Source organism: Pollicipes pollicipes, unplaced genomic scaffold, assembly GCF_011947565.3.
Source record: "Pollicipes pollicipes isolate AB1234 unplaced genomic scaffold, Ppol_2.1 Scaffold_3216;HRSCAF=3773_pilon_pilon_pilon, whole genome shotgun sequence".
NCBI classification, from domain to species: Eukaryota; Metazoa; Arthropoda; class Thecostraca; order Pollicipedomorpha; family Pollicipedidae; genus Pollicipes; species Pollicipes pollicipes.
The window spans coordinates 3,072,793-3,100,327 of NW_023596251.1; the positions used below are offsets into that span (position 1 = coordinate 3,072,793).

A 27,535-nucleotide genomic window follows, 5' to 3' on the forward strand; every position below is an offset into this window, starting at 1 on the left:
GTTTCGCACAGCTGACTGGAGGCACTGATAAAATCGGTTTGAAAGTGGGAGCTCTCTGGCATTAAAGTTCCGAAGCTCCGACGGAATTATTCCAATATATTCTAACACATTTCACTCTATTTAAATGTTGAGTATAGTTCAAATTGCAATCCACCCACCATGAAATTTAAATATGGAATCGCCACCAATAGATTGCAAGCCTCCGGGACAATGGCATGATTGTGAAATGCGCGCACACTCATAGCTTATTATAGCAATGGAACGCGATGGTTGGAAGGTAAACGATACAATTAACCTAATTCCAGCTTTGGAAAAGGTTCAGAAGCCAGAGAATCAGGTACCAGAAAGTGATTTAAGCCTTCAATAATTAGCCCTGACTTGGCGCACTCACTCAACGGATCAACTTAAGCGGAATTAAGTTATGGGTCAACTTTATCCGCCTCTGCTCTATCAACTACATATCAGCATGTAATTTACCAGTTCAAAATATTCGTCTCTCACCTCCGAAGCCGGCGTGTCTGGGCTGACGTCCACAGCACGCGTGCCATTTCCGTCCCGACATTAGTATGTGGTCGCGCGGGTCTTCAGTCCGGCGCTCATTCCGAGCACTTCACTAAGCCGTGAGCAAGTGCCCCTGAAGTCACTGACGCCTGCTCCGCGCGCGTGCGGGCCGGCGCTACTGCAGCTGACGTCCCCCTGTGGCCGGCCGCGGCGAGCCGCCAGGGAGTAGTGCCGCCCGACGCGGCAGGTCGCGGACAGTAGGCCGGCAGCAGGTCACGGACAGCAGGCCGGCCGTGCCGGCGCGCACGCTCGCGCGTTAAGGTCCGTCGGGAGATACTGCGGTGCTAGCGCGTGGGCGCCCACACAGTGGCGCGTTTTGGAGCCACCGTTCCGTCGGGCTTGCATACGGGGCCGCGCGGTTTCCCAACCCGGTACACACCGAGACCGCAACGATTCAGCAAACGCTTCCGGAGGTCCCCCCCCCCCCGCGTTGGGCGGAGGAGCCTGAACACTGCTTGCTTAAATTAAGGACTTTTCACAAACAAACAAAAAAATTGAAATCACAACTTGCCTTTCATCGAAATGAAGAAGGCCAGATCCCGTGAAAAAATGGGTGAGGGGGGGGGGGCAGATTGTCAGGCCTCTGGTTCGTCGTCCCCCCCGCGCACCAATAATTCACAACAATTGACACTCCTGACATTGCACAATGTTTTATTGATTTAGGGCACCGACGATGCATTAGAAATTGAGCGGCATTAGCAGTGAATGTTCTTATCATTGCATATTGTTCTTATCTTATATCATAAATGCTCTTAGATGGTGAGCAAATGAGAGAGCCCCCGTGCATCCGGTTATAATTTGCGGCTGGTGGGTGTGTGGCCGATCGAGTTGGTTCCGGTTCTGGGAGGTAGGTGCCTAGTGCGGACAAAATTAAACTGTTGGCAAAGCATGTGGGCTTGTGCGTAGATTCAGGCGGTATTTCGATGAAAGGCTGCATTTAATCTTCGTCCTTACGCGGAAGAAGTTGACACGTCCTTCCTGCAGATTTCGGTGTCGCTGGCGTGGTCCTGCACTTTTGGCCTGAATGCCTTTTCATCTCGCACTAGCACTAATACAGTTATTAGAACTAGGTTTAATGATTCCACCTGAGATGATAGTAGCGCCTCAAAGTGAGCCCAATTAATCACAGATACCGCTCATTACCCGCTGGGACCAGGGTGCACGGTGCCCAAAAGGTCGATCTCGATAACCCAAATTGTGTTCGGCTTGGGTCTGGCTGTTTACCACTTCACATACGCGCATAACCCAACTGGAGAAGATGGAGCACCTGACGTGAGAATGTGACATTGCTGGCCGGCCGGCTGGCACTCGCGGCCGCCCGGCCGCCAGGCCTCGGCTCCAGCTCCGGGGTCACCGCCAGATAGCGCTGCCACTGCCTGGGGACAGGCACTCCCAATGGCGCCCCGCCGCGCTACTAGAGAACCGTCACCCACAGCCCGTCCTGCAACCCCGCCATGCAGGGCCACGCCCACGCCACAACCGCCAAACGAGCCGTGTGCGGCACGGCTGTGTGACGAGGTGAAATCGTGTGACGTGAAATTTTACGTGCAGAGGCGTTCCCAAACTTTCCTCAGGTGGACACCGTTTCCGTACACACAGCATTTTAGGCTTGAATTGGACCGAGGTGCTCGTCGGCCTCTAGCGGCCCGCTGCGCCGACCACTCGTGCATTGGTGCTTACGACCTAGACAGAGGGACTTGGCATGGACGGAAAAATGGAGCTCCCGAGACGAACACATTCGATTTTAATTTTCATAATGTCCATGACACATTGCAGTTCATTTATCTGAGGTTGTGTGGCTTAGCGCATTCTACGGAATTCTGCAACGTTGTCAGATATATTTCGTTTCAGGTGACAACTTAACTGTTCCAAATGTCGTCGGTGACAGAAAAGGCATGTTTTCACCCCCGCCAGCTGGAACGGTCTGGCCAGTGTCCCTGGCTGTCCCAGAATGTTCCGTCTAACCCAAGCCCTTGACCGTGGTTAGGTGTAAGCGCACCAGGTGTCGCTGTTCGAGCTAGAAACAGAGACTCTGTCGGCGGCATTGGCCATCAACCAGGCCCAGACGTGTCGCGACGCTGCACTGGCCGCGGTCTGCCGCAGCCTACTTCTGCCCGAGATGAAGTCCGACAGCGTGGTGATGGTGCTTCACCTCGCGGAGATCGGCTCGAGGGCGGCGTCAGAGACCGGTGTGCTCGCCGCGGGATGCGGACTGGCATGGGACCGCGATGACGACCGGACGGCGCTTGCTCAGGCTGGGTCGCGATAGTGGGGCTCATTTGTGGCTGCCTTCGACAGTCACGTGACTTTTAAAACGAGATGCATGGCCCTCGCGAATGTTTTTGCCAACTGTTCGTGCCTCCGCTGAGAACAAGCCGTCAAGTGTCTGTTGTGACAATTTGCAGCGTAGCTCGCTGTTGGCGCTATCACATGCCTGTCAAGTGTATAAAGGAATTAGAACTTGGTGAAAATATCGTTCATGAGTAAAACATAAGCGTGGCTGTGTCATTGGCTGAACGACTTATGTGCCTTTCTCTACGCTGTTGCATGTGCTCTTCATGCCGCAAAATTCTGCATTTTCATTTTAAAACCTTCAAAATATTCATGCTGAAAAGTTGTGGTCTTAATTTACATACGTTCAACGGCAAGTTTGTCCCACTCGGTGATGTTTGCATAATGACATTCTTCTGATCGTGTTACGGCGTTATGCAAATGGTAGAAAATGGCCATATGTCACGTTGTCGTGTCCGGCGGGCTGGCGACTCATACTCTGTAGCAGACGATGTTTTGGTCAGACCCGATGTTGTTGAAGTTGTTGAAGCCTGTCTCCCCACGACGCCCGCGCCGGTCGCTGGTCTAACGGGACTGTCGTGTCCGCAACCGTTAGCAGGCGATGTTTTGGTCAGGCCGGATGTTGCTGAAGCCTGTCTCCCGCGACGCCCGCGCCGGTCGCTGGTCTAACGGGGCGCTGCCGTGTCCGCCGCCGTTAGCCTACTCTCGGGCTTGCCACAGGCGCGCTGGAGGCGGAGGCGTCTGGCAAGCCGCACCGTATGGTGATGGTCATGCACCTGATCCTGCTGACGCACCTGCTCGACCAGCTGCTAGCTGGCCATGGCGGCGGTTGACCACGGCGACTCGGAGGCCGGCCTCTTCACGAGGTCGGGAGAGACTATACTGGGTCAGGCGGTCTGATATATGCCTTCTCTCTTCAGGGAGAAAACGCATTTGATCGTTGTTTATCTAGTTTTGAATGTAACTCACTATTGCGGACACAGACGAAATCACTGGTGGATTACTTGACATTGGAGCTTCTCGGCCGATAACGGCACCGCCTGTCGCGTGGTCGTGCCCCTGTGCTGGCCGTCGCGCGAGATGGCTGGCGTGACTTCAACCAATAGCCTGTCATTACTCGCGTCTCTGCACTCCCTTACACGAATCGAATAAATAGAAACAAAGTGATCGTGAGTACGCAAAGTGTTTCACAGCCTTTCGTGAAGACGTTTACAACCCACAATGATGTCCACTAAGTTGTCCACTCTGTCACTGAGGTCGACGGCGGCAGCCTACTCGGATGGTATGTGGTAAAGAACTGTAGCTTGCTAAGTGATAAGTATCTCGGGCTCTCCTGAAGACAGCAACATCGATGCCATTTTGATCGATGCCATTCAAGAGGAGCTGTATATCTAATTTCAAAATGGAGCGTTTTCTAGTGTGCTCTATCAGCACCTTGTTTACGTCCGAGAATTAATCATTTTGAAGATAAACGGTCATGCTGATGCTGACCCGTTATTGATAACATTATCACGTTGATGCTGACTTGTTGATGACATGACTACGCTGAACCCTGACTGTTATTGATGACATGATCACGCTGACGCTGACTTGTTATTGATGACATGATCACGCTGCCGTTGGACTGTTATTGATGACATGATCACGCTGACGCTAGACTGCTAATGATGACATGATCACACTGACGCTGGACTGCCATTACGTTACAGCACTTCCCATGTCCCTCTCCCATCATTGCCTAACGGTCATGCACCGGTAACGGCACGGCAACAGGGGACGCGAATTTTGCAGTGTCTTCCGCTGCTCTTTTTTATCTACAGCCTCATTTCGTACTTTTTTGTATTCAGCACAAATAGTAGAAGCTCAGCACCCCCTCAGTAACGACCCTTGGTGGCTCAAAATCGCTCGTTTGCAAGGCGAGTGTGCTGCGTTTCGAGGTGCTGACTGACCCGCCTTTGAGTTGCAGCGTTGGACCTCTTCAACGTGATGGTTTTTGTCGTTTGCTCCGTGTTCAGCTGGATTATCGCGTCAAGCAAGCCCGGGGCGCAGCAACCGAAACTACACGTGCCACTGAGAGAAACGTAAAAGGACGTCTGTTTGGCATAACGCTGCGCTACACACATATGTCAGGTTCAAGGCCATGTAGTAGGTTATATTCTTTCCTCTTGATGTTACGTGACGACAGACCCTCTCCCCCCCCCCCCCCCCCCTCCCAGCCCTCCCCCGGTCGCCGCCAACCTCTGTCCCCCCCTAGTCAAACTTCCGTAAAATATGTGCTGCATGCTTGGGAACTGGTTCAACTTGTTTGCCTCCTACCGCACCTCATCACACAACGGCTGGATCGGTCCACGCACTGACGCAGCGAAAAAGGCGACGATGGCACGGCAGGTTGCATGCCTTCCCGAGCATCACAGAGCAAGAAGTGTTGACAAGTGTCCCATGCAACCACACTTGCCTTGCCCATGTCTCTCGCACCTGCGAGGCCAGACAAGCCGAGTAGCATTTGTACTTTATATTCCTAGCTCAGGTGGACAAAATAACACTAGAGCCCGCTGGCGTCCGCTAAGCGAAAGTCCACGTCTTCGAAATCACGTCAGCCACACCTAAGTACAAGCCAGAGAGCAAATGTACAGCTAATGCCGGGGCGGGAAGCCGTTTTCACATTCTCTCGCTATGACCTCATCCCGAGTACGGTAGGGCTGCAGGGCGCAGGCAGAGGTCAGCCGGCGCTGGGGCCGCGTGGGCACGCATTTACGTCCCGTGCGCGACACGCCACCCTACAACACGAGTCAGGGGGGGGGGGGGTTCGGATACGACTATTTTTGCATGAGGCCGCAGGCGACATACAAAGCACTCCCGTGAGGTCACCATACTCACCAGTGACGTCAGGGAGTACCCCCGGCCAGAAAATATCGCCAAGACCACGGCTGCCGACGCAGTCACAGCACCCAGGCAGACTTTTGAGACGTCGCCGACATACGTTCGAACATGGGACATGTTGAAGTGAGGCCACCGCTTCCGGTAACGCCGTCGCGGAACATGTGGTGTACATCACGGCCGTCAGTCCTGCGCCACGTCCCGCACTTCGGCAGCCCCACACACATAATCCAGTACCGGAAAACAGCCCAGTCTTGCCGCGCAACAGATCCCAGTGACGTCAAGGAGGGTCACAGTGACGCGCACAAGTCGCTACGGTAGTGTCTGCCGGACCGCCGCCCGCGTCCAGCTCCCCCCGTCTGAGTTCAAGCCGTGACCACACACATTCTGTCTCGATCACTTGTCTCGCGCCTTGCCACAAACTACAAGCCCGCGACCCCCTCCCCCTCCCCCCTCCTTCCGAACTGCAGGGGCGTTCGTTCCGCATGCCTCCTCCCCAGGTCTTCCTATGGACCGGCTAGCTCTCTCTGACAGCCAGCTACCACAAAGGAGGCGTGTTCGTCCCGCACCGACCCACTCCCAGCGTGGCGCGAGACCGGAGCTACGCGGCGCTCATAACCGCACGCCACTGGCCGCGCGGTGCGGACCTAGACGTCACGGAACGTGAACCACGACGCCACTGCACCGGGCTGCGGTGGCAGCACGGAGCGCGTCCGATGACGTCACTCGACACCACACTGAGCCGCCGCCACGACCGGAGCGACAGCCGCATCCCGCGGATCTACAAGTGACGTCACTATGACATCGCAACGACACGCGCGGCGGGGAGAGGAGAGGGTGCGTGTCTGTATTACCGCACAGCATACCTAAACACGGTTTGGTCTGGTCTGGTTTGGTCTAGCCTGGTCTGGTCTGGTCTCGGGAGTCGTGGAACAAGCTCGAAGCGATAGCATGCCGCGTGCGTGATACAACCCCCGCCATTTCTTCCCGCGTTTTTTTCTCGAGATTCGTCATGGCGGGACTCTGCCGCGTGACGGCGGAGTCATGGCGGGACTCTGCCGCGTGACGGCGGAGTCATGGCGGGACTCTGCTCTCTGCGGTCTCCGTCCTGCGTGCTCCAACCACAACTCTGCGGTAGTGCTCCTCACTGTAATTGTTCGGAGTGACGTACCAGGGCACCTTCTCGCGGCAGTTCATCGCGAGCTAGAGGGCGGAGGTCTCGCAACGTCCCCCTAGCTGCATGCCGGACAATTCTGCCATTCCCCGCTCCCCAAGCGACCCTTACACCCTGCAGGGGGCAGCTGCGCGCCAGCGGGCCCTCCTGCGGCGGCCGACCGTCTGCGCGTCGCCGGTCCGGCCGGGACCCTCGCCCGCCCGGCGGCTCTGTGCCGGCTGGCCGGCCCGCAGCCGGCCCAGGCCAGGCTGCTCACACACCACCAGACACTCGGCGCCTCACGGGCTCGACTCGGCCGCGCACGGCCGCCCTACGCTACACGGACGCCACTAGCAGTAGCCGCCCGTCATTGGTGCAGGTGGCGCGCGTAGCGGACCAACACGAAGCCGGCGCACGCCACGGCGGCCAATCCGACGCCGAGCTTCAGCCAGCCGCCGTTGTCGCGAGGAAGCAGCCCCAGGCTGCGCAGGTGCCTGCAAGGGGAGCGGCGGGGGTCAGCCGTCGGGCGGCGGCAGCGCGGTAGATCGGTTCAAGGCTTTGTGCCACGTCACGAGCATGATGGAAGCTAAATACCGCCCCCACAGCACAACACCCACTCCCGTACGAGATCAGATACGAGATGATATTCATTGGAAGTTTGATTCAAAGGCGATGTCTCGCAATATGTTACTTAATGCAGCAATGCTGCGACTTTCTGTGCATATGACTGGCCACCTGCACCGGACTGCGCGCATCCAGACACGTGCATGTCACGTGATCACATACCAATACTACCTGGCAAATGACGTATCATCTGATACTGTATTGAATTGAACATGCTTACCAAGAAAGGCGCATGGTACGATTAAAGCCACAATCGTTGACCTCGATTGGGCTGTACCAGTGAATACTTATAATTTTTTACTGAAAGTCAATCATGCAGTACCACGGAAATATTCCATAAGCCATCTTATTGGACCTAGACAGCAATCATTCCTTAAAGGCAGTCAGGCACTATAAATATTGCGAAGAGGCGAACCAGCCAACTCAATTAATTCGCAGCCGTTGCAAGCAGAGCGAAACAATACAGAGAAACGAGGGGTCCGGTCCCAGTCGAACACAGGAGCGCTCCCGCGAGCACCGAACACAGGAGCGCCCCCGTGAACACCGAACACAGGAGCGCTCCCGTGAGCACCGAGCACAGGAACGCGCCCGTGAGTGCCGAACACAGGAGCGCGCCCGTGAACACCGAACACAGCAGCGCCCCCGTGAACACCGAACACAGGAGCGCTCACGTGAGCACCGAACACAGGAGCACTCCCGCGAGCACCGAGCACAGGAGGGCTTCAGCGAGCACCGAGCACAGGAGCGCCCCCGTGAACACCGAAAACAGGAGCGCTCCCGTGAGCACCGAACACAGGAGCACTCCCGCGAGCACCGAGCACAGGAGGGCTTCAGCGAGCACCGAGCACAGGAGCGCCCCGTGAACACCGAACACAGGAGCGCTTCCGTGAGCACCGAACACAGGAGCGCTCCCGTGAGCACCGAACGCAGGAGCGCTCCCGTGAGCACCGAACACGGGGGCGCTCCCGTGAGCACCGAGCACAGGAGCACGCCCGTGAGCACCGAACACAGGGGCGCTCCTGCGAGCACCGGGAATCTGCCTGACAAAGTGCTGCTGCCACCGACAGGTACGTATTTGGTATCACCGACTAAACGAGTTACAAACCAGTTATCCAGCATAGTCCCGCCAGGCGGATGGCATTGATTTGGCCCAGGAAAAGAAGAAAAAACAGCGGTCACATATGAATCACAGAACCGACGGTAGGTGGCGGGCTGGGGATCCAAGGAGCAAAGGAATCCAACGGTCGAACAGCAGAGCGCAATTGTGCCAAGGGCTGCGCCACATGCAGGTGGGCATGTAGGCAAGCATTAATGGAAAAGGAAAAACAGGAGGGAGCCAGGACACCGAGAGACGTGAAGTAAAGCGGCATATAATAAGCGGGAGAAAAGATGCCAAGCAACTGCCGAACAGGGCAACGAGCGACCACGGCAGGTAAAATAAGCAGCAGAGAAAGAAGAGAGAGAAACATGCGAACGGAACAGTATGACGTAAGTGCAGAAGTGGCCAGAACGCCCGACAACTGACCTTCCGCTCCGCGAGAAGAGCATCCACGCGGGCAAGAACCGACTGCGGTGTCCAGGAGGCGAGGGAGAGGACCAGAGGAGGTTAGTACCCGGCCGCCGGACGCTCGGCTGGCCCGGCGCAGGGTCGGACGCGCCCCGCCGCACAGCTCAGGCGACGGTACAGCACCACAGCGCGGACACCAGCACCATTGTGGGGGCAGGCGGGTCAGGCTGGGCTGCAGCGGCGGCGGCGGTGGCGGCGGGGGTGACCCAGCGCCAGGCTCTGCAGCGGAACACCCCAGGCCAGGTCCGGCTCCGGGACAGCCGCGGTCTGACTGCCGCGGTCCGAGCTGGACGGATGGCACAGCGACACCGCATACGCCACACAGGCCCACGCGACAGGCCCAACAAATGGCGCCCCGGCCGAAGCAGTACACGCCTCCCCCTCCCCCCCGCCAGACCCAACACACGGCGCCCCGGCCGAAGCAGTACACGCCACACATACCCACGCGCCAGGCCCAACAAACGGCGCCCCGGCCGAAGCGGTGCAGGCCACACCACCCCCACGCGCCAGGCCCAACAAATGGCGCCCCGGCCGAAGCAGTACACGCCACACATACCCACGCGCCAGGCCCAACAAACGGCGCCCCGGCCGAAGCAGTACACGCCACACATACCCACGCGCCAGGCCCAACAAACGGCGCCCCGGCCGAAGCGGTGCAGGCCACACCACCCCCACGCGCCAGGCCCAACAAATGGCGCCCCGGCCGAAGCAGCGCACGCCTCTCCCTCCCCCCTTCCCCCCCCCCCCCCCCCCCCCCCGCCAGACCCAAGACACGGCGCCCCGGCCGAAGCAGTGCACCCCACGCCACCCCCACGCGCCAGGCCCAACAAACGGCGCCCCGGCCGGCCCCAGGTGACGCTCATGCCTGGGCTCAGACTGGCGGAGGCGCCGCCTTTCGGCCAGAGGTGGCGAGGCAGGCGACAACGGACCACCGGCACGGCCGGACAGCGACATGGAAGGGGTGTAGCTCTTGAAGTCAATAACTAGATCCACAAGTTGACTTTTTCGCCTTTTTCTACGATCATGACACCACAGACAATGAAAAGAACTGAATTTCAGGGTGCCGTGAACAATGCTTACAATTAATTATTTGCATGTTTTCTTGCACTTTCCAGCGAACGTAAGATACGTTACTGTCACCATGGCTACAGTGTCATCATTGTCATTGAAAAGAAGGCCGGGTCCAGGAACAGATCGGCAGGACCTGGACCACCACAGCAGAGGAGGCGACCGATCTCCGCTTGCGCCGCCTATGCTCCGAGCGTTACGTCACTGGGTCTCCCGCGCGGGCACGCGCGCCCCTCTCCGTAGGAGGTAGATACAGCGACGGACGCGGCGGCGGACCGGACGGGCGGACGACACCCGCCCCACAGCAGACGAAAGCAGACGAGAGCTGCAGCCCGCGCGACACTGGCGCCGACGCGGCCAGCCAGTGAAGCTGCCGCCCAGCTGAGGGCAGGTGGCACATACAGCTGCCGAGGGGGCAGCAGGAGAGGCAGGCCCCAGGCCGGCGGCATCCGAGCCACGCTCACAGCGGGGCGGAGCTTCACCACCCGCCATCACGCATACGGCTGCCGAGGGGACAGCAGGAGAGGCAGGCCCCAGGCCGGCGGCATCCGAGCCACGCTCACAGCAGGGCGGAGCTTCACCACCCGCCATCACGCATACGGCTGCCGAGGGGACAGCAGGAGAGGCAGGCCCCAGGCCGGCGGCATCCGAGCCACGCTCACAGCAGGGCGGAGCTTCACCACCCGCCATCACGCATACGGCTGCCGAGGGGACAGCAGGAGAGGCAGGCCCCAGGCCGGCGGCATCCGAGCCACGCTTACAGCTGGGCAGAGCTTCACCACCCGCCATCACGCAACGCAATCATCCGTACCGCGCCAGGGACGCACGCCACACTTGGCCACAGGCACGCTGCGGGACAGAGGTGTGGGTGGTTCACACGCCACAGGCTCTCACCCGGAGAGATCACACACCCTCGTCATCCAGAGGGGGGCTCACCCTACCGCCGCTTTAGCGACGCCACGCTGCCCCTCATGTCACTCACACTCCCGCAGGCCCTGAGAGGCGGCTGAACCAGCACCGCTCTAGCGACCCCACACCGCCCCCGAGATTACTGTTGCTCTTCCCGCTCGTGCTCCACGCAAACCAGCAGCGACAGGCATGCCGCAACCACCAGCCACCACCCGTAAGTCAACATTCTCACAAATCATGCGGGCAATGCTTCGACACCAGTGTCGAAAACGCATCCCCTAGTCTTTTCAGTGCATAGTGCGCCTTTTGCCGTGTGCGAGCACAGCGAGAGGCCGGCGTTTGACCAGCCGGCTGGGGACGGCGCGGGGGCAGGTCGGCGCGCCTACTCACGGGTAGGCGGCCATGGTGGCCAGCTTGAGGTAGACGTCCCGCCGCACGGCGCCGGTGCACGTGACGCTCTGAGGCGGCGGCAGCCGGTGGCGCCGGCAGAACTCGCCCGGCTGGGTGATGTACTGCTGGCGCACCTCGCCGCGGTCAGACTTGTTGCCCACCACTAGACACGGCACCGGCGTCTCGGCGAAGTACTTCTGCGGACCGCAGCGAGTGGCGAGTGAGTGGTGCCCGTCACTACAGGCACGGTGTTGGCGTCTCGACAAAGTATTACTGCGGACAGCAGCAATTGTCGAGTGAGTGGTGCCTACCACTAGACACGGCACCGGCGTCTCGGCGAAGTACTTCTGCGGACAGCAGCGAGTGGCGAGTGAGTGGTGCCCATCACTAGACACGGCACCGGCGTCTCGGCGAAGTACTTCTGCGGACGGCCGCAATTGTCGAGTGTGTGGTGCCACCACTAGACACGGCGCCGGCGTCTTGGCACAGGAAGCGGTGCAGTTTGATGAAATGGCAACTAATTACCACGAGGTACGACAGACGCCGCCGGTATCTCGTCGCCGCTCGCCACGGCACAGCGCATGCCCAACCACCTCTCACGCCGCCGAACGCCACACGCAGCATCTCGCGCGCCCAGGACCCAGCCCGAGGCCCCTCCCTCACCAGGTAGATGCCGCCGATGTACTCGAAGCTGTGCGGGTCGGAGGCGTCGTAGACGAGGCAGACGACGTCGCACTGGGCCTCGGACGGCAGCAGGGTGTCGGTGATGGTGTGCACGTCGATGTCGCGCAGTAGCAGGTACCGCTCCTGGCCGTACACCTGCACCGGGCTGACGGTCTGCTTCGAGAGGTCCGACTCCAGCAGCGTCTCCACCGTCTGGCGGCGGCCAGTGACCGCTTAGTTGGCGGGGGTGGTCTCGCCTGACGGCGCGTGTGGAGAGGGCACAACAGTGCACAGTCCGACACTGAGAACTGAACGCTTCCAATGCCGCGGTAATGTGTTCGCAAAACACATCAGCAGCCAGTGAGTAGCTCCTAAATCTTTTCGGCAGCTTTTATGCACAACACTACCATAGTGATGCGCCAAATTTAGGGCGGCCGCGCGCCAAAAGACCATTTACCAACACTTCTCCTATATAGGGATAGATGATGCTACAGGCGTTTCTGGATGACATTAACAGGGAGCTCTCGCCGGCCCCTCCCCCACCGAACCCGTCCCCCGCGGCCGACCTCGACGTTCCGATTCAGCAGCCCCTGGCAGAAGGTGGTCTTGCCGGCACCCTTGGGGCCAATCACGTGACACTGGTAGGCCGTGCGAGAGGTCTGCTTCTTCTGCAGATCCAACCGCTTCTCCCGGGTCACTGCCGCACAGTGACATCTAGTGAGCGCGTTAGGAACTAGCACGTCGTCCCGCAGCTGGCAGTGACATGAAGCGACTGTAAGGGAACTTCACGCAAGGACTCACGGGTGCAAAGTGACACCTATGAGGCTGAGTGAAGTTGGCGAAAATGGGGGGGGGGGGGGGGCTGGAGAACAACGGGACTAAGTGCGATGTTGAACAGAGCGTGCGCGACCCACGTGCAAGGATAGACGATACTACACGAGGCTACTCCAGCCCGTTACACTTCAGGTATGTTAAAATGCAAAACACTAGCAATGGTGCAATTTCGAATACCCGACATTTTCTACCCTGATACTAGGTCAGAGCTCCGTGACCTTGAGTCAGAGCGATGACCCTTGACCAGGGAGTGGTGAACAAGGTCACTGCACAGTGACATCGTCCCACATCGACACCGCACCCCAGGTCACGGTAACGCAACTTCCTATCAAAGCAGAGTGACCCTTCGTTAAGGTTGGCGACTCTTAGACTGAAACAGTGACCCCGGGTCAGAGCGCGGCGACCACGGTCAGAGCGCGGCGACCCCGAGTCAGAGCACGGCGGTCCCGGGTCAGAGCGCGGCGGCCCCAGGCCAGAACACGGCGACCCCGAGTCAGAACGTGGCGGCCACGGGTCGGAGCGCGACGGACCCGGGTCAGAGCGCAGTGAACCCAGGTCAGAGCGCGGCGGTCCCGGGTCAGAGCGCAGTGACCCCGAGTCAGAGCGCAGTGACCCCGAGTCAGAGCGCGGCGGCCTCAGGTCAGGGCGCAGTGACCCCGGGCCAGAGTGCGATGGCCGCTGGGTCAGGGCGCGACGGTCCCAGGTCAGGGCGCAGTGACCCCGGGCCAGAGTGCGATGGCCGCTGGGTCAGGGCGCGACGGCGCCGGCTCGGCCCTACCGTGGATGGCGGCCGACTGCAGGTCCTCCATGACGTAGCTGTAGCCGAGGTGGCCGAGGAACTCGAGCGTGCGGCCGGCGCCCAGCAGCGTCCACAGCGTCCACTGCGAGAGGTACCCCTGCAGCGTGAGGTAGCCTCGCTGGTCGGTCGGCACCGTGTTGTACACCTGGCGGCGACGGACGGCGGTCAGCGGCGGCGGCGGCGGTCGGCCAGACCTGCGAGCGGCGCCGAGAGATGGCAGCACATGCCGCAGTCGTGCCGCCTGACGTCAGGCAGCCAGCGAGGAGAACACAGCCGACTGTAGTGACGGCTGCCGCACCTGTTGTGAGAACGTGTGCAGATAGCAGCAGACTGCTAACAGGTCTAAAAGCGTGGGAATGGGGCGCAGCCGACAAGCCGTGGATCCTGAGGCACAGCGCAGGTCGAGAGCACCTCCGGGCCGCCGCCACCGGGGACGGGGCACACGCCGGACCGCCACCATTCGGGCGCGACCGCCGCACCCGCCACCGCAGACCGGTTAGCGTCGCCGCCCTCCCCGCCGGGGACGACGGAGAGCAACGCGTCACAGACGACCGTAAGGAGAGGAATGAACGCATGTGCGCTTACCTCGGCCACCGATGGACCGAGCGCAAGGCCGTGCACGTGCAGGGCGGGCCTACATCCGTCAAGCGCCGAGCAGGGCACATGGCAGTCAAATGCTCAGGTTAGGCGAATGTGCCGAAATGCCCGTGTGATCCAATGGACTCTATGCTGCGGAGTCAGGCCGCGAGGCCAGGCGGCTCTGTAGGCTGCGGTGCGCCTCTGCACGTGACGCGCGTCTGCCCCTGCCCGTGCGGGCGACGTCGGTCGTACCTGCTTGTCCCCGGGGTATGTAGGGGCTCCGGGCAGCGGCGGTCGTACCTCCCTGCTCCAGGGTATGTAGGGGCTCCGGGCAGCGGCGGTCGTACCTGCTTGCCCCCGGGGTATGTAGGGGCTCCGGGCAGCGGCGGTCGTACCTGCTTGCCCCCGGGGTATGTAGGGGCTCCGGGTGGCGGCGGTCGTACCTGCTTGCCCCCAGGGTATGTAGGGGCTCCGGGTGGCGGCGGTCGTACCTGCTTGCCCCAGGGTATGTAGGGGCTCCGGGTGGCGGCGGTCGTACCTGCTTGCCCCAGGGTATGTAGGGGCTCCGGGTGGCGGCGGTCGTACCTGCTTGCCCCAGGGTATGTAGGGGCAGGTGGAGAAGAGCTGAATCAGCTCCTCCGGGTCCAGGCAGCCGTCCTTGTCCACGTCGTACTTCTCAAACAGCGTCTGCGGTCGACATGGGCCCAGACACATCAGCGCATCACACTAGACATCGGCCAGACGTCACGTGCACACCACTCCCAGGTCCGCCAGCGCGGCGCGGCACTCCCGTGTCGCGCGCTCGGCCGGCGCCACATGACAGGCTCCGGAGTCGCCAATGGTGGTGAGGCGGCACTGAATTCCGGGACAGCGTACCAGTCGGCCGGCGCCCTGCACACGCAGCTCTTGGAGAGACCTGCAGCACGACTGACCTGCAGGAACTGGTAGCCCTTGTGCGTGAGCTCCGTCGAGCAGCCCGGCGGGATCCGCAGGCTGGAAGAGCGCCGGCGCGTTACATCGCGTGCCCGGTGGCGAGCCCTGGGGCCGGTCGAAACGCCCCGCAGCATGACGAGGTCACGATTGGGGACGGCCGTGAAGCTCGACCACACGAACTCAGCTGGTCATGAGGGACGAGGAAGCTCGAGGAGTAGCGTGATCTGTCACGAGTGCACGCGGGAGACGCCCCGAACCCGGCATCAATGAGGCGACCCTTCAGGCCAATGGGGAACCAATGTCGGCTGGTAGATGGAGATGGCGCAGCGACGGAACGGAGATAGTGGTGATGACAGACACGTCAGATGAGGAGGTCAGGGTTAATGGATGGGGAGCGCCACGATAGAACAGCCTGTCTTAAGGGGATGGGACGGGTATGGAACTGACGAAGATCTGTGTGTGGAGTGTCTGGTGTCTGTGTCTGGTGTCTGGAACAGCAAAGGTGGGCGACGGATGCCAGTAGTGTCAGAATGTCGGAAAGTTGGCATGTCGGAATGTTGACATGTCGGAGTGCGAGCATGTCGGAACGTTAGCATGTCGAAATGTCGGTATGTCGGAATGTTGGCGTGTTGGAAGTGTCGGAATGTCGGAATGCTGGCTTGTCGGAGCGGCGCGTTCGGTACATAGTCCCGGCGTCCCACGTTCAGGGTCGGACATCCCTACTCGTCGCGTATGCTGAACGGAGCGAAACATCGGGTCTGCACGACACCGAGCTCCCGCCTGACCGGGCAGAAGGGACGTCACGAACACGCGGTACCGGGTAACCTGCGGACGGTGGACAGGCGTCGGCCGCCGCCTCCAGGCAGTCTGCCACTCACGGTGGGAAGAGGTACTCCTTGGTGAGCGTCAGATCGTCACCGTAGCCGAACTTCCTCAGCACGGTCCAGGTGGTCTCATGCCGGCCGCGCTGGATGAACAGACAGTGCAGGAAGAGGAACCCTGCCGGACGGGCGGAGCGCGCACGTGAGCGGCACGAACCCGAGGGGCGGCCGCTGGAGGCCGCCGCGCGCCGCTCCGCAGTTCCGTTCCGCAGTTCCGCAGAATCAGACCACCTAGCGCCCAAAGGGCTCCCTCCTATCTCATCAGTGGTCGCCCATACTGTCCTCTGCTGCTACTGACCGTAGTCTTCTTTCAAGCGGCCACTCCCCGCCACATCGACAAACACAAATGATGAACGTCATCCTTACAAAAAGACCGTACGAATCCACTAGCGTCGCGTCATGAACAGCCATCAACCAAACTCACCCAAGCACAACCCACCACACATTTTAATTAGCACCTGTTAACCAGCTACAATTCCCCACCACTTTGGGGATATTTACGCCCCACGAGGTTTTACTACGATCGACCCCCTCCCTCCAGCGCCGCGTATCTCCTCCCCGTCCTGGCCACTCCTGCACCCTGGCTTCCTTCCCCTGCCTCTCATACGCCACCACCGTCTACCACACCCTCATTCCTCTCAACCTCACTGCTGTCAATTCCCTACTCTCACCCTTTGTAGCATCTGTCCGGGTACGTTCACCTTGCCGCGCGTTCATTTCACGGAAGTCTATCAATAACTGCACCGTCTGCTGTCGCCGGTGTCTAGGGCGCTGTCGTCTGTCGTCTGCTGCCCGTGATGCTCCCCTGCAGTGTCGTCTGTCGTCTGCTGCCGGTGATGCTCCCCTGCAGTGTCGTCTGTCGTCTGCTGCCGGTGATGCTCCCCTGCAGTGTCGTCTGTCGTCTGCTGCCGGTGATGCTCCCCTGCAGTGTCGTCTGTCGTCTGCTGCCGGTGATGCTCCCCTGCAGTGTCGTCTGTTGTCTGCTGCCGGAGATGCTCCCCTGCAGTGTCGTCTGTCGTCTGCTGCCGGGGATGCTCCCTGCAGTGCCGTCTGTTGTCTGCTGCCGGTGATGCTCCCCTGCAATGTCGTCTGTTGTCTGCTGCCGGTGATGCTCCCCTGCAGTGTCGTCTGTCGTCTGCTGCCGGTGATGCTCCCCTGCAGTGTCGTCTGTCGTCTGCTGCCGGTGATGCTCCCCTGCAGTGTCGTCTGTTGTCTGCTGCCGGAGATGCTCCCCTGCAGTGTCGTCTGTCGTCTGCTGCCGGTGATGCTCCCCTGCAGTGCCGTCTGTTGTCTGCTGCCGGTGATGCTCCCCTGCAATGTCGTCTGTTGTCTGCTGCCGGTGATGCTCCCCTGCAGTGTCGTCTGCTGTCTGCTGCCGGTGATGCTCCCCTGCAGTGTCGTCTGTTGTCTGCTGCCGGTGATGCTCCCCTGCAGTGTCGTCTGTCGTCTGCTGCCGGTGATGCTCCCCTGCAGTGTCGTCTGTTGTCTGCTGCCGGTGATGCTCCCCTGCAGTGTCGTCTGTCGTCTGCTGCCGGTGATGCTCCCCTGCAGTGCCGTCTGTTGTCTGCTGCCGGTGATGCTCCCCTGCAATGTCGTCTGTCGTCTGCTGCCGGTGATGCTCCCCTGCAGTGTCGTCTGTTGTCTGCTGCCGGTGATGCTCCCCTGCAGTGTCGTCTGTTGTCTGCTGCCGGTGATGCTCCCCTGCAGTGCCGTCTGTCGTCTGCTGCCGGTGATGCTCCCCTGCAGTGTCGTCTGTTGTCTGCTGTCATCCGCGTTCCCGCGCTCAGCCCAGCCGGAACTGGCGGCCGGCCGCGCCCGGCCCGACGAGCCCCGCCGTCGCCCCGCCAGCCGCCCCGTCACGCGAGGCGTACCCAGACGCCGAACTGCCCACAGTCACGTCAGTGTACTGCTGCTGTATAACGCAGCTGCAGCGGGTCCTTCATGGTCACGTGCCCAGCGTGGCATAGACGTGTCATCGGCTCTGGGCTCAAGGCATAACACGGCTGTTGATGGTTGTTTATTGGGGCTTTTGGGCGCGCCGACTGCAGCGGTCATTTGGCGCCCCTAACGAGGGTTGCAGGAGCCACTGACGGCATTCCTGTCGCCTCCTGGCCGGTACTGCCGTCGTCGCTGTCAGTGACGTCTGCGCTGGCAGGTGCTGTCTCTGCCGCTCCACCAACCGCTAGCGTTGCCAGTCAGTCCCCCACGCCTGCGCCCGCCTCTGCCGCTCCACCAACCGCTAGCGTTGCCAGTCAGTCCCCCACGCCTGCGCCGCCTCTGCCGCTCCACCAACCGCTAGCATTGCCAGTCAGTCCCCCACGCCTGCGCCGCCTCTGCCGCCCCACCAACCGCTAGCGTTGCCAGTCAGTCCCCCACGCCTGCGCCGCCCTCTGCCGCTCCACCAACCGCTAGCGTTGCCAGTCAGTCCCCACGCCTGCGCCGCCTCTGCCGCTCCACCAACCGCTAGCGTTGCCAGTCAGTCCCCCACGCCCGCGCCGCCTCTGCCGCTCCACCAACCGCTAGCGTTGCCAGTCAGTCCCCCACGCCTGCGCCGTCTCTGCCATTCCACCAACCGCTAGCGTTGCCAGTCAGTCCCCCACGCCTGCGTCGCCTCAGCCATTCCACTAACCGCTAGCGTTGCCAGCCAGTCCCCCACGCCTGCGCCGTCTCTGCCATTCAATCGACTGCTAGTGTTGCCACTCAGTCTCTTCACCCAACCATGCGTCGCCGCTTGTCACGGCGCCGTTTTTTTTTTTTTGTAAGAACTTCAAGATTCTAAATGTCTCTGTATGGGCCCACCGCCAAAAATGGTAGAGACGTGCTTCATCCCTTTCCAACTGTCATGTCCCCTCCACTCTCACCTTTCAAGCCCAAGTTTGCCCACCCCCACCCTCCCCGCGCTTAACTCCCCATTCTACCCTTCCCTCACACTCAACCCTACCCCACCCTCACCACTCATACTCTCATCCCTTCTCTTCTCCTTCCCCACTCTCTCCTCTCCCTGACCTACCGTCCAGCGTGAGCGAGTCGTCCACCACGCCGTCGCGCACGTTGCTGACAACGATTGCCTTGACGTCCTCCAGGCCCTGCGCCTGCAGCGGCGCGTTGAAGCAGCGCCGCTGGAACGTGTTCAGCTCCTCGTCGCTCAGCAGGCCGTCGTTGTCCATGTCGCAGATCTGTGGTCAGGTCAGGTCAGGTCAGGTCAGATCGGGTCAGGCCAGGTCAGGTCGGGGCGGGTCGGGACGGCACAAAGTATCGCCAGGCTATGTGAGAGCAGGCCCTTTGTGCACACTGACCGCAGTCGCCTCATCCGTTACGCGACAGTTTCCCAGCGTTCACACTAGGTAGGCGCCACGGTGGAAAACCTGCAACAACGGGAACCCAGACTGGGGAAACGACGAGCCATCCACTCCAGCGAGTGGCACCTTCAGTCCTTGTCATTTCTCTGAACACGCCAGCAGGCGGACGATGCGACCGCACGCGTGAGCGGGCGGACCGACCGCGCCCGGAACCCAGTACCAATCGGTCCCCCAGCCCCAGTGTCTGGCGCGGAGGACCGACCACGCCCGGAACCCAGTACCAATCGGTCCCCCAGCCCGTGTCTGGCGCGGAGGACCGACCACGCCCGGAACCCAGTACCAATCGGTCCCCCAGCCCGTGTCTGGCGCGGCGGACCGACCACTCCCGGAACCCAGTACCAATCGGTCCCCCAGCCCCAGTTCTGGCGCGGCGGACCGACCACGCCCGGAACCCAGTACCAATCGGTCCCCCAGCCAGTGGTCTGGCGCGGAGGACCGACCACGCCCGGAACCCAGTACCAAGTCGGTCCCCCAAGCCCGTTGTCTGGCGAGGAGGAACCCGACCCACGCCGGACCCAGGCCATCGGTCCCCCACCCCAGTGTCTGGCGCGGCGGACCGACCACGCCAGGAACCCAGTACCAATCGGTCCCCCAGCCCGTGTCTGGCGCGGAGGACCGACCACGCCCGGAACCCAGTACCAATCGGTCCCCCAGCCCCAGTGTCTGGCGCAGCGGACCGACCACGCCCGGAACCCAGTACCAATCGGTCCCCCAGCCCCAGTGTCTGGCGCGGCGGACCGACCACGCCCGGAACCCAGTACCAATCGGTCCCCCAGCCCGTGTCTGGCGCGGCGGACCGACCGCGCCCGGAACCCAGTACCAATCGGTCCCCCAGCCCGTGTCTGGCGCGGAGGACCGACCGCGTCCGGAGACCCCGGTCCCAGCCGGTCCCAGCGGCTGGGACCGACCCACCGACCACGCCCGGACTCCGGCTCCATTCGGCCCCAGCGCCTGGCGCGGCGGTGCTCACCTTGAAGATGCGTCCCAGGGCCGCCTTGCAGCCCTCCGTCAGCTGCCGGCCAGGGAGCAGCGGTCAGAGGGTGCCACACAGACCGGCACAGGGACACAGGGGCGCACCCGGCCCGCGCGGCGGGCGGCGCGGGCCGGGACTGGGCACGGAACATCGTTCTGGAGGGGCGGGGTTAGCCCGTCCAGTCCCAGCTTTCGTATGAATATCGTGGCTGTCTCTTCCCTCTCATCCGGCAGATGCCCGTGTGGAGCTGGTGACCGGCGGCACTGCCGGTCTATCGATAACTTCGCATTAGCCGCACAGGCAAGCTCCAGAGCAGCTACCCCACCTCAGGATGCGAGTTAACACCAATATTAAGAAATCGATATGCATAACGATTGCTGGGCCTAGTATGCTAAAAGGAAACTTTAAACCCACGCGCTGGGGTGTCAGGAAACACCACCATAGGAAACACATAACGGTTAGTTTCCCAGGCTATTTATATACGTCATTCTTCAGCGGGGCACATCGGTGATGCCGAGTAATTGACCGTGCGGATGCTCATACCGTACCATTTCAAATCTTCGTCTCACGAAACCAGCCCAAACACCATGCTGACTACACCAGGCCGCTCTGGGCCCGACCCCTCGCCATCACCCGCCGAAGTGTGACGTCCCGTGACGCCGCCGCGGGGCGCGGACTCACGTTACGTTCCGCCGTGTTGAACAGCGGCGCGGTGGGGTGTAGAATGGCCTTCTGGGCGTAGTAGAACATCTCAGAGATGTTCTTCAGGGTGCGCGCCGAGCACTGAAAGCCAGCCGGCCTCAAGTTAGCGCGGACCGGCAACTGGGAGGGGGGCCTGGTGTCCACGACCCTCCCGAAGGGGTGAGGCGCAGTTATACCCCTTTACAATTACCACTACGTGTTTCCATGACGCGCCACGCATCACCACATGCGTGGCGACGCGTCACGCACCACACACGCAGGCGGGGCCACCCGATGGCATCGCATGCGCACAACACCGTACGGCAACACAGAACGACAGACGTTATATCCCGACAGTTGGTGTCAGCAGCCAGTGGAAACACATTTCGGACCCATCGCTGGTGCCACAGCGGATCATCAGGAAAACTCTCGTCCTCTTCACTTCAAGCGTGAAGTTGTCCTTCAGTCCTTCCAGAACACAAAATTTCCACTGCGTGTCCACAGCGTGTCCACTGCTTAGCGTCGGAAGTGGTGAATGGTCGGAAAGTATGGGAGAATGTGTGGCGTGCCGTATGATTCAATTGCAGCGAAAGTTCACAACCGAATCGTGTTCCTTCGAGAAAGATCCGTTTGTCCACTCATGAAATCTACGACGGTGACAACCGACGTACTTGAAATGGTGACATCTCAAATGGTACTCGAAAGACGTACTCGTACCTTTAGTCAAGCCAATCCGGGATGATGAAATGGATGCTCCATCCCGGTGAGCACGGCAACAACTCCCGCACTCACGACCTCTGAGATATTACCTCTCAGCAGTCAGCCGGCAACACAACCCGACCGGCAGCTGCGCCCGGCACCCGGCGTAGCTCAGCCACCGCAGCCGACACCAGCTGTCAGGGGTCACCAACAGAGGGCAGTCCAGCGTCACCAGCTGTCAGGGGTCACCGACAGAGGGCAGTCCAGCCGTCACCAGCCGTCAGGGGTCACCGACAGAGGGCAGTCCAGCTGTCACCAGCTGTCAGGGGTCACCGACAGAGGGCACGCCAGTCGTCACCAGCTGTCAGGGGTCACCGACAGAGGGCAGTCCAGCCGTCACCAGCTGGCAGGGGTCATCGACAGAGGGCAGTCTAGCCGTCACCAGCTGTCAGGGGTCACCGACAGAGGGCACCCCAGTCGTCACCAGATATCAGGGGTCACTGACAGAGGGCAACCCAGCTGTCACTAGCTGTCAGGGGTGACCGATGGAGGGCATCCCAGCCATTACACGCTGTCAGGGCTCACCGACAGAGGGCAGCTCAGTCGTCACCAGCTGTCAGGGGTCACCGACAGAGGGCAGTCCAGCCGTCACCAGCTGTCAGGGGTCACCAACAGATGGCAACCAAGCTGTCACTAGCTATCAGGGATGACCGATGGAGGGCACCCCAGTCGTCACCAGCTGTCAAGGGTCACCGACAGAGGGCACCTCAGCTGTTACTAGCTGTCAGGGGTGACCGATGGAGGGCAACCCAGCCGTCACCAGCTGTCAGGGGTCGCCGACAGAGGGCAGCGCCTCACCTCCACACAGGTCTCGATCTCCGCGAACTCATTCATGATGGGGATGACCGCCTCCAGCGTGCTGTACTCCACCAGGTCCACCTGCGGCACGGGCGGAGGGAGGGGGTCAGAGATGACGCGCTGCGCACACGGAGGTGGCCGGTCCGACTCTGGAAGGTGGTTTACAGTCAGCGCCACTGCGTCCGGAGTTTGACGAAGATGCAGTCACACCCAGATCCGTACCCGTAGCTGAATCGGCCAGAGCGCCGGCCTCCCAGCCTACCGGTGGCGGGGTGGGCGGATTCGGGCCGCTTCGGCGCCCGCTGTTTGCCCCTGGCTGGGGTGGCTCGCGGCCACACTAGGTCAAGCGGGGTCAGAGGGCGGGCGGACCGTGGCAGGCACTGTAGTGGTTTAAACTTTCGATACAAAAACTATCCGTTGAATCGAAAACTTCTCGATCGGATGGTGGGATATTTACATCACAAGCAGTGGTTAACTTGAACTCGGATTCCAGAAACCAACTCCATCAAAATGTTCAGTTTTCTATCGGTGAACAACAGCTTAACAGCCAGATGAGCGCAACCACTTCCAACAAATGACGTCAGAGCACGTCAAGCATACGGAAACAGATGTCACTATTCGAATAGAAATGTTTAACATTCCCCCCCCCCCCCCCTCTTATTTCGCGCCATCATCGCTTACAGCCTTTAGCCATCTGTCATGCGCAATCGTAGCTTTAGATGCTTACATTTCAAGAAGCAGGTGACGCGAGGCACATGTGACGGTCATGTACGCAAGACCGGGTCATCGGCAGGGTTTTTGTCTAAATTTTCAAACTTTCAAGCTGTCAAGTCATAGTGCAATACTGTCAAGTTCAAGTCAAGCTGCAATACTGGGCTCTGCCATATGAAATCCTGGCATTAAACGCTGGGAGATGCTGAAAGGAACGAATTGAAAGGGAAATAATTATGTTCCGCACTTCAGGGACCCGACAATTTCACCAAAAGCGAAAAGCTCTTAGACACCCCAGTGGACAGGCGAAACGCCACATTGTGGAGGCCAACGCCAGCACGCACATTACGCGTGCGCAGCGCAGCAGCACCTACCTTGTTTCCGACCAGGATCACTGGCGTGGAGTGGCCCTCCCCGAGTGTCTGGCGCACCAGCGGCAGCCAGTAGTCTGTCACCTGAGGACAACAACATCAGCTCAGGTCGGGCAGATGTCTGGCGCACCAGCGGCAGCCAGTAGTCTGTCACCTGAGGACAACAACATCAGCTCAGGTCGGGCAGATGTCTGGCGCACCAGCGGCAGCCAGAAGTCTGTCACCTGAGGACAACGTCAGCTCAGGTCGGGCAGACGTCTGGCGCACCAGCGGCGGTCCAGTCTGCCGCTGCCTGGGACGCGGACGTCAGCTCAGGTCGGGCAGACGTCTGGCGCACCAGCGGCGGTCCAGTCCGCCGCTGCCTGGGACGCGGACGTCAGCTCAGGTCGGGCAGACGTCTGGCGCACCAGCGGCGGTCCAGCCCGCCGCTGCCTGGGACGCGGTCGTCACGGCAATGTCCGCCAGCTACCGGCACACGGTTGTCCGGCCCTTGCGGGTATGACCATAACTCTCAGGTAGCATCGACCTCCCTTGAACACATCGGTTGCACAGCCATGCAGTGGGCTACCCGTTGGCTGGCAGCTCAGCTTTTCCACTCATGGAAAACTGCCCTCATTTGCCGGTCGCGAACAGCACCATGTGGTGCTTGTCACACCTTGTCAAGGGTGTCCTCATCGTCGACGGCGTAGATGACACAGATGACATGCGCCCGCAGCAGCTCCGCCAGCAGCTGCTCCTCTGTCTGCTCCAGTGCTGCCACACACAGGACAGTCAGCACATGCTACCAGTCAGAGCTGGTCATGGGGTGGGTCACTGCTGCCAAAACTTTGTCTGATCTATATCATATATCATCTGAGCATTGTTTTTTCTGTAATCCAATACCACATATCACCATGATTTTCTCCTGCAGTGCTAAAGCCATACCTTCATATGGCTAAAGAGCAGAGTAATTTTGCAATATGAGGGTGCCAATATCAGAATGTCAGTTTTCATGATCAAATTTAGTGATGCATCATGCTAAGAAGACATGTTCTAGACCTTCATGTATCAACACTTTTTAAGATTTTAGCACTTACTATTCTAGCATGCTAAGATGCCAAATGCCAAATGCCTCAACAAATGACTTCAAAAACAACTTGGCCCATAGTGCCTAAATTAATGTGGTCAGGTCAAATTTTCAGCATTTACTTTGTTGTGTACAAGGTCAGGGTGTACTTTACTACCTAACATTAGAAAAAATAATTGTACACCATTTGTCATGTTTAAGGCAGGACATATAGTAAATAATCACAAAACAGGTAGATTCATGCTCTTACCTTCAATTTTTTTTTTTATAATTACGATGGCGAGCTCCCGAGTGCCGCACACGCACAGCAGCCGCGACACCGGCGCTATTACTGCGCGCGGTCACATTACTGCGCATCAAGCAGCATCAAGAACCATAAAAATGTACCGGGCCAAGGTAACAAGAATCCATGAAATTTGATCCTCGACGCCTACGGGACGGGCGGCTAAATAAAAGCTCACTATACAGCACCTATATATATGGCATGGAACATGGATGCCAATGGGATGCTGGGTTGCAGGGGATATAGGGTGGGGAGATTGGGATAGGTTAGGTTAGGTTAGGTTAGGTTAGGTTAGGCTAGGTTAGGTTAGGTTAGGTTAGGTTAGGTTAGGTTTGGTTAGGTTAGGTTGGTTAGGTTAGGTTAGGTTAGGTTGGTTAGGTTAGGTTAGGTTAGGTTACATTAGGTTAGGTTATGTTATGCTATGTTATGTTAGTTATGTTATGTTATATTCAGTTTGGTGGGTTGGGTCAGGTCAGGTCAGGTCAGGTCAGGTCAGGTCAGGTCAGGTCAGGTCAGGTTAGCTTAGCTTAGCTTAGCTTAGCTTAGGTTCTGGTCTATTCTCAGTTAGGTTAGGTTAGGTTAGGTTAGGTTAGGTTAGGTCAGGTTTGGTTCGCAACAACGCAGAAACGGCGCTTGGGAGCCGAGGCGGTGCGGTGCAGTACGTGTGGCGCTCGGGAGCTCGCTACCGTATTTATTAAAATTCGAGGGTAGGAGCATGATTCTACCTGCTTTGAAATTGTTTACGACATGATCTGCCTTAAACACGACGAATGGTTTACCTTGGTCCCGTACATTTTGTATAGTTCTTGGCAAGCAGAAATATTGTATTTACGTAACGGCAATGCAGAAACGGTGCTGGGGAGCCCAGGCGGTGCTGTGCGCGCGGCGCTCGGGAGCTCGCCATCTTAGTTATTGAAATTTGAAGGTAGGAGCATGATTCTACCTGTTTTGAGATTATTTACGATATGTGCCGCCTTAAACATGACAAATGGTGTGCAATGATTTTTTCCAACATTGGGTAGGAAAGTACACCTACACCGGGAGGGCCATGCAACTCTCCCAAGGTCTTATGTGTTGCAAAACTTATTCCTAAAACCGGTAAAGGTGGTGAAATAAACTGCAACATATACAAATGATGACAACGCAGCTTAGCAAACAAACAAAGTTAAGTGATGATACTATCCAGAAAAACAAGAAATTCACCAGCAAACTTACAGGAGTAGTCCACAATATGTGTTGGCACTTTCTCAGGAGTGACATCAGCAGGTATAGTAATTTCTTCAGATTTTGCTGGCACTTCTTCTGGGAATTCTTCACTCACCTGGACAAAATAGAAAGCATGCAATAGCAATGCGAAATCCTTTTCATTAACACCATTATCACAACTTAGATGCATTACCTGGTCTCAGTGAAGAGTAAATACGATCAACTGTGTTTGCCGAAAGGCCAACTTTACAGGCAGCACCAAATGGCTTTTTCTAAGTTTCTTTAAATCCAAATTTCCCTTAAATCAATTACTTACACCAGCCACATAAGTTGTACCAAGATGTACAAATAACCACTGCAAACTGGCAACAATAATAATGCTACTGAGCAGGCAAAACAACCAACCAAACCTTTTCTGCAACTCTTCACATAATGGTTTGAGGAACCCATGGGAAGTCAGATTTCAACCAGCTGAGAATGTTATGAAACCAAAGGACACCAAACCATACTAGCATGATAACCAGCAAAAGTACTTACTAGAGACAAGATCAAGGATGTCTTCCCAACACCAGGTTCACCAAGCAACAGAATGCGGACATCTCTTCTTGACTGTACCATGTTGCAAGAACTACCCGCTTTGAGCATTTAAAAATAAGGCTATTCAGTGACTATTGAAATCAACACTCAAACTAATTTATCTTGCTGTGTCATTTTTGTAGCTGTCAGCAAACATTTCACAATGTAAATGGAATCATCACAAACAGGGTAAAGCAGTCTGGCACATGATGTAAGACATTGGATGGAGCAAATAAGCCGATGTAAGCCCTGACTGGAACATCCGGCAATAGATGTTGAATGCAAACAAGCAATCTAAAAGTGCATTTGCAGCCTTCAATCTTTTGAGAACCCATCGGCACTAATGAGGTTGCAACGTGCTTGGGTGGAAATATATTACCCCTGAAAACATGATCATGAAAATGGTAAGAACCGACCAGAAACTGTATCACACTCTGAATCCACAAACCGTCCTCACGCCACAGAGACAGGGTCGGTAACGCCCCTTTCCGTAATGACACACACACACTCATACACACAACAGGCCAACCTCCAGTTACGTTACAACACATTCACGATTTTCTCACGCGAAAAATCGTGGCGCGCTTAGCGATAGCGGCACGCCAAATTCGCCTAGGTTTAA

The 27,535-nt window shown here is 58.7% G+C and overlaps 1 protein-coding gene across 1 annotated transcript; it reads right to left on the bottom strand.

The window, feature by feature from the left end:
- Positions 1-6,089: 6,089 nt before the first annotated feature.
- On the bottom strand, positions 6,090-27,453 carry LOC119090911 (mitochondrial Rho GTPase 1-A). The gene is made up of 18 exons (XM_037213636.1): positions 27,371-27,453; positions 26,875-27,056; positions 26,347-26,452; positions 24,438-24,535; positions 23,786-23,866; positions 22,701-22,781; positions 21,144-21,245; positions 20,460-20,501; positions 19,141-19,306; positions 16,128-16,248; positions 15,249-15,309; positions 14,902-15,003; positions 13,717-13,882; positions 12,671-12,801; positions 12,105-12,317; positions 11,442-11,638; positions 9,033-9,074; positions 6,090-7,377 (listed from the first exon to the last, which is right to left on the bottom strand). The coding sequence occupies exons 2-18, from the start codon at positions 26,980-26,982 to the stop codon at positions 7,251-7,253; spliced, it is 1,944 nt and encodes a 647-aa protein (XP_037069531.1). The 5' UTR covers positions 26,983-27,056; positions 27,371-27,453; the 3' UTR covers positions 6,090-7,250.
- Between the last annotated feature and the right edge of the window lie 82 nt (positions 27,454-27,535).